Raw genomic sequence first — 7,280 nt, 5'->3', positions numbered from 1 at the left:
ATACTTTAACTTTTAGACATATTTGATATTTCTCTCCTACATAAATATTGTGATATTTATAAATATTTGATTCACTAACAAAATATCAACCTTTCTGAAATGGTGTAGGTTGAATGCACTGGTTAATTTTTTAACAGAGCCAGGAAGGAATAAAGCAAACTACCAACTAACGAACAATTTTTGTAAAAGGAATAAGAATAAGAAGAAACTAACGAACAATTAAAAATACTAACAAAGCAATTTATACGTGCATTGCCCTTGTAACGAATGGGGAATGGTTATGAAAAATAAGGGATAGGAGGACTAAAATAAACATTCAACACTTAGTCATCCAAAAAAATTGTAACAAAAAAAAAAAGTCATCCAAAGAATTTAAACCGAACTGTCTCCACTTCTTCAGCTGATTAGGACTTTGATCTTCCTTTAATAACCTGAATGAAAACAAAACATGGTTAGTTAGTCATCCAAAGAATTTAAAACAATTTTTTTGTTTTTTGAAGAGTTTACAAATGATAATTGAAGGTAGTAACTTTTTTAAGAAATGATAATTGAAGGTAGAAATGTTTGCTCAGAGAATTTGTTAAACTCATCGTGAGTTTAGGACAACTAATTGTAACTGGTTTATCTTGCCAATGAGAATTAACACGTTAAATATACAAACCTTAGATCCCTTTTTGGGTTCAAAATCTAACACACCTTGAATCACATGCTTCAACATTCTCAAAGCTCTAAAGCAATACTCTTTCAAAACAATGTGAAAGATTTCTAAAAAATATTCTATATTTCCCACCCTCTCAAAGCTCTCCCCTCCCTTCCTCTCCAAACTACAAAACAAAGCGTAAGAGTATGTTTAGATGGAGGGTTTTAGAGGGAGAAATAGGGGAGGGCTTACTGTTGTTCTTTTAAATTAAGGGTACTCTAAAATATTTTTTTAAATGAATTGAGTGTGATTGAAGTATTATATGATCATTTATATTTTGTTCTTTCAATTTGTTTTTAAAAATAACAGGTATATTAAATATAAACATAGTCCTCTAAAGTTTTCCCTACAAAATCCAACTCCAAAAAGTACACTATTAAGATGTATTTGAGGGAAATACCTCAAATGAACTCCAAAAGAAAAACAGAACCTGAGAGCTCAATACCTCAAATGATCATTTTGTAACTCTACTGACCACCAGAACAGGGAAGTTGCAAACGCTTCCTCAACATCTCAAGCACTTTCTTCACCCGGTCATTGGCAGCAGGAGCACCGCCATTCACACAATCCGGGTGATAAGGACTGCTGATACGCACCTCATTCATTACAACTATGACAGTCTTGTCCCAGCGGACTGGAAGCGTTTTAGATAAAGCATCAAAGATGTTCTGTGCTTCGCTTGTAACACCAACCCCAATCCTCTCAGCATCTGCCTCTGCTTGTCTAATGGCAAGTTCTTCTCTTGCTTGGAGATCATTGAGATCAACGTAGAAATTACGTGGATCAAGTGGGTCTTCATGTTGACCTAAAAAGGTGAAGTCTTGGATGTAATCAGTGTTCAAAAGCCTAATTTTTCGAAGAGGGGCGTCTTTGGAACCTTCCATGAGTCCGAGGATGTTGGAGGAATGATCAAACGTAACAACTTGGGCTTCAAATTCTTCACCAAATGTTGTCCTGATCGACAGCAAACATCCCACTACAAACGCTTCGGAGTTATTATTGGTTGGTGTGGTGCTGCTGCCACCCTCCATCGTCATCGAAAACTCCTCTGCATTGTTGCTACTGGTGGTGCTGGTGGTGTCATCCTCCACTGTCATCCCAAACTTTTCTGCATTGTTATTGTCGGTGGTGGGGATGCTGACACCATCCATTATCATCACAATCTCTTCTGCCTTGTTGGTGGGGGTGGTGCTGCCATCCTCCATCGTAGTCGCAAACTCTTCTACATTTTTGCTGTTGGCGGTGCAGCTACCACCTTCCATCATAGTCACAAACTCTTCTGTGATGTTGTTGTTCCCACCCTCCATGGTAATCGGTCTTTTTATTGTGACGGACTGCTCCATCGTAATGAATGTAGTAATCTTAGTTAAGGTGTAAACAACTATGTGAATTTCCTTTATACTGAAATTTACCGAAATATATCAAAGACTCCTACAATTCTTTTTTATGCTATTCACGTTATACTTTGAATTCACCTCGAGATCATCGTGGTTAAGCTGAACTCAACCTATCTTATGAATGACATATAATCGGCTCAGACTTTCCTATTATACACAAGGAGTTCATGAGAGTGCCAATAAGATTTAACTTTGAAAAACTTCCATCTCTCATTAGTAAAACGATCACAATATTAGTTGCTACTTTATGGTTAAAGGAGACATCAATGTTGATAACCACCAAAATGTATTTACTGAAATTGTGCACAACTTAATGATGGCTCTGATGGATGTTGGATTGCCCAAAGAATATGGAGCAATTTATGTGGAGGCTCTATCACAACGGCGAAGATGGTGATTCCGTTGATGGCGTTTTTGTGGATATAGAGAGGTAGTGTGAAGGGATAAAGGAGGAGCAAGATGATGAAGGAAGGACTCCCAGAGGGGAGGGAATTGGAAAGAAAAAGTCATGCGATTAGAAAAAATCTCATTCTTCATACAGTTATATTTGCACTAGCATGCTCTTTACCGACAGACATGAGAATTAGGAATCACTGGCATGAGTGAAGTTGAGGATGGTGAAGTTATTTTGGAAAATCAAACTGAATTCGTTTTTTATTGTTTAGTTATTGGTTACAAATAGCGCTAATTTGGTAAGGAAAAAACTAATGTAGTTAAATACTGAATAGAAAAGGGTATAAAAAGTTTCTAATGTTATTGCTACATTTAGGGAATTAGGTAGTATTGAATAGCTTAATGCTGGCTTTTATTTAAATTTTTGTGATGATTGTTAAATAGTCATCTACCATTGCATAGGTCTTACATACCTCATTCTTGTAGGTAGCTTTGAACACACACAGGCACAGATAAAATAAAAGACGTAGCAACAAGAGAGAGATAGTTTAAGAGAGTAGAATAGGATATACCGGATCCAAGTCATCAAAGTAAGCATGTCTAAGAGCAGCTTCGGCAGAAATCCTCTTGTTTGGGTCCAAGCAAAGCATCCTCTGCAATGCATAAGAAACCGGCATGAAAGAAAGTATTGAAAATGAGACCAAGAAAGGAAAAGATATAAAAAAAATTAGTAAATCACTGATTTTGTTCTTACAATACCAGTGATGATATAACTTGATTTATAAAATGAAGTTGAACAAAATTTTAAATTGTTATCTGAAATTTAAAATTCTTAACCACATTACTTGCTCTGTAAGAAATTTTTATAAATAATCTGATCAAATATTTTCAATTTCAAAAATTTGTTTATTTGATATATCAAATTTTCAAACACTTGCTATTTCATGCATTACATTGGTAACTATTTATAGTATTAAGGGAATGGGAAGAGAAAGAAAGTGAGATATGTGTGATACATTGACACAATGAAAAAGAAAAAAACATAAGGTGTGAAAGTGATGATAAGGTAAATTTTTAGTGGCAGAAGATCAATTAGTAATTAGCAATGTATATACGGATCTTCACAGCAGGGTGTCGCTAATGCGGTTTACATGACCACAAATTCACCTTCAATGAAAATATATATAAGCAATTTAAACTTAGGATTGTAAAAGCATTCATTTTTAATTAGGACATATTTTCAAGACAAAAGGGGTGAACTAATGTTATAGCAGCACCTTCACAGCAGCGTGTGGCTAATGCGGTGCAGTAAACCTAAGGATCTTCAAATCATGTTACCAAACCAAAATTAGTGAGAAAATGAGACTCACCATTAGAAGATTAAGACCAGTTGGATCAAAAGGAGGAAAAATTGATGACAGGTCCTACAGTACACACAGTTGCACAGAGGCACATAAGCAAGATCCAATAACAGGACAATTGGTGAAAAATAACTCATATATTTGAGAAGTGAAAATTTGGTACCATTGGTCTAAATTTGGGATAGGTTTGAAGGTTAGCACATAAAGTAGTGACCCCTGGCCATGTTTCCTCTGTTGGGGTGCCGAACATTCTTCATATATAGAAAAAAGGCTTTGTTGGTTTGATTGAAAATAAAAAAGGGGAAATAAATCCTGTTTTGTGTGAGTGAAAAAATTACCTGAAAATCGTCTCTAGTTCATCCTTGCAATCAATTGCTCGGAGAATTGGTAGTCCAAGTACCATCTCACCAAAAATACAGCCCACAGACCAAATATCAATTGGAGTTGAATATTGGCCACATTCAAACAATAACTCAGGTGCCCTATAAAACCGAGTTGCTACCTGTGACAATAGTGTAAAAGATATTTCAGGAACCATTACATTACATCTACTTTCATTATAAGATCTACTCTCAGAAACCATTACAATATCTCAGGTGTTTTTGGAAATAAATAAAGACAACTACTATGGTTATATCAGGAACCATTACATCAACTTTCATTATAAGATCACAAACTATTCCATTATAATTGACCACTCTTGTGAATAACTATTTCTTTTTTAATCCCTTTCAGTTACTCTAGTTGTAATGCTTTCAAATCATGACTTGTCTCTGTGTATATCTATGTCCAAGTGTCCTAATCAAAAATAACATTGTTTTCCAAAATTGACATATAACTAGATCTCTTACGCATATGGTCATGAGTTAAATTCTTGACTAGTGCGTATAGAAGAGCATCTGTTTCGAGAAGAGACAACTTATAATGCAGGAAAGTACTAACTCCGACACAACAATTTGAATCACCACAACTGGCTAACATTATAAATCTAATTTTATGTCACAATGATAATATGCAACAGAAATAGTGTTGAAAGATTAAATTTAACAACTATGCACTAAAAACATTAATACATATTAATTACATATGCACAAATACGCACGAAAAAGATCTAAGATTACTTGTGGAACGAGAAAAACATTACCTTCGGCGAATATAACACGTCAGGATCTCCCAACTCTCTAGCCAAGCCAAAATCAGCCAACTTGATTATCTCTTTAGAATGATCAATTAAAAGGTTACTCGGTTTCAAATCTCTATGAATAATCTTCCGAGAATGACAGTACTCCACCGCAGATAGTATCTGATACAGAAAACTCTGCAATAACACCAAAGTTAAATAAAAAATCACATTAATTACAAAAGATTACAACAAAATATCTTAGATAAACCTTATTTACCTTTTTAGTCATTGGATTGTTAATAGATGAATTGAAGCGTTCTGCGTCAATAATGTAATCATGAAGATCACAATCAAGATACTCTAAAACCAAGTGCACGAGTCTTGTTCCCTTCTTGTACCTTACCTTCAACAACCTGTGCATAACACAATCGTACAATTAATTGATAATTCTTTAACCTAAAGAAGAAATGAATTAAAAATGTTTCAATTTTAGTAATAATTACCTAACAATGTTAGGATGATTCAATTCTCTAAGAAACGAGACTTCTCTGATGATGGAACCAGGAACAGCATTATAAGTGTCAAGAATAGAGATTTGCTTAACAGCCACGATTTGTTTAGTTTCGACGTCGCAGCAACGGAAAACTGTACCAAAACCACCTTCACCAAGCTTCTCAAGAAACTCCATATCTTCAAACGGTTTCCCTTCATTGATGTTTTTCTTGCGCCTTGGATTACAAGTACTGCAGCATAATTCGCATGCTATGATGCGAACAAACCTAATCACAAGAAATTCGATTGATTAATTAAATAAATTAAGTAGAATTACTGAATGATTAGAGTGTGATTGATGAAGAACTTACAGAGAATCAGAGTAATTTGAATCGTGTTCTTGGAGATTTCTCAGCATTGTGAAATGGGAGAAGAGAAGAGAGAAAGTGAGAGGATTTGAGGAAGAAACCCTAATTCTTGAGGAGAATGATGAAATAGCGATGCGAAAGAAAGAGTGAGATTTTGAAGAAGAAAGGGTTTTTATTTATACTTTGATCTGTGTTTGGCGCGAAAATGTGAGTAACGAAATACGGTTACGAATATACATAGTTGCTTGCCACGAGGTATTTCATTGATTAACCAAACGTTATTACCTTGGTATGTAGGTAATGAACGCCAAGTAATGGCTTCTCTGCTCCTAGGACGACGGTGTAAGAATGCGTTGAATATGTGAAGTTTTTAGCGTATATGTATAGAGTTGTTAGTTAGTCGTTATACGTATATGTGAGTAGATTAGAGTGAGGACAACATATCATCCAAAATAGACGGTTTAGATTCATGTATGCGATCATGATTTTGTGTATTTCAGGCAAGTCTATGCAATAGCTCGTTTATTGGCTAGTAACTTGAGGTGGCGTGGTCTATTAACCAATTGGCGAAGTGGGGTGAGAGAGTTTTTTTGTGTGTGTTAACCCTCTAGTTTTCAGGATGAGTTTGGCCGCAAAGAGTATATTTTGACCAAGACTTATTTCACCATGGAATCGAATTCAAATTCTTCCGAATGATTCATCGTTTGACATAACTCATTAACCACTTGAGTTCAATCTATTGGTTGAAAAAGCTTTATTTTTCTTTCTAAAGATTCAATTTAATATTGTCTTTTAGTACTTATTCAATCTCATGTTGATGACTGCTCATCCGTGAGCACGGATTAGTTTCTTTTCTTTTCTTGTTCCCTTGTTTTTTTTTTTCCTGTGTTCTTTTATTTTCCAATTTATCAAAAAAATAAAAATAATAATAAACATGAGAAAAAATAAAATAAGCTGTGTACTTTTCTTTTCAATGCGTTCTTTCTTATTTTCCAAGTCAATTTTTTGGGCCTATAAGCTGCGTGTTAAGAACGCTCTAATCTAAAAGAAGCGTGTTTAGGGACCAATAGGAAAGGTCTTCGTATCATGAAGACTTTTGTTACATTGCCAAATTTCATAAGGCCAAACATAAGCATGTGACAGGTGTCCAACCTGTTTCCAACCCATACACTATATGAATAAGAAAACATGAAAACATCATTATTTTTTTTAGTAGATAGACGAAATGGTAAAACCATTATAAACTCACACACATAAGTGAAGGTACCGGGATTCGAACCTCGGTCATGGCATCCGACCTAACAATTTCGGTATTTTGCTAGTTGAGCTAGAACATCTGGATTGAAAACATCATTTCTACTATTTAATTAAATTAATTGTACCTTCAATAAAAAAGATATACAAGATTGTACATTTTACAAAACTTCCTAGTGGCACAGTATCAAA

General features: G+C 34.8%; 2 protein-coding genes across 2 annotated transcripts; both read right to left on the bottom strand.

Moving 5' to 3' along the window:
* Window positions 1–207: 207 nt before the first annotated feature.
* Window positions 208–6,347, bottom strand: LOC25502475 (cell division control protein 2 homolog). Its single transcript, XM_013590009.3, has 9 exons — window positions 5,838–6,347; window positions 5,478–5,753; window positions 5,252–5,387; window positions 4,996–5,169; window positions 4,190–4,353; window positions 4,015–4,102; window positions 3,861–3,914; window positions 3,063–3,143; window positions 208–431 (listed from the first exon to the last, which is right to left on the bottom strand). Exons 1-9 carry the CDS (start codon window positions 5,882–5,884, stop codon window positions 405–407), a joined length of 1,047 nt encoding a protein of 348 aa, XP_013445463.2. The 5' UTR covers window positions 5,885–6,347; the 3' UTR covers window positions 208–404.
* On the bottom strand, window positions 527–3,049 carry LOC120575745 (uncharacterized). Its single transcript, XM_039828615.1, has one exon. It carries the CDS (start codon window positions 2,041–2,043, stop codon window positions 1,168–1,170), a length of 876 nt encoding a protein of 291 aa, XP_039684549.1. The 5' UTR covers window positions 2,044–3,049; the 3' UTR covers window positions 527–1,167.
* Window positions 6,348–7,280: the final 933 nt, after the last annotated feature.

The sequence above is a fragment of the Medicago truncatula genome, chromosome 8 (genome assembly GCF_003473485.1).
Source record: "Medicago truncatula cultivar Jemalong A17 chromosome 8, MtrunA17r5.0-ANR, whole genome shotgun sequence".
Lineage (NCBI taxonomy): Eukaryota > Viridiplantae > Streptophyta > Magnoliopsida > Fabales > Fabaceae > Medicago > Medicago truncatula.
Note: the sequence above shows the minus strand (reverse complement) of the source record. Positions and strands in the feature narration are given on the sequence as shown.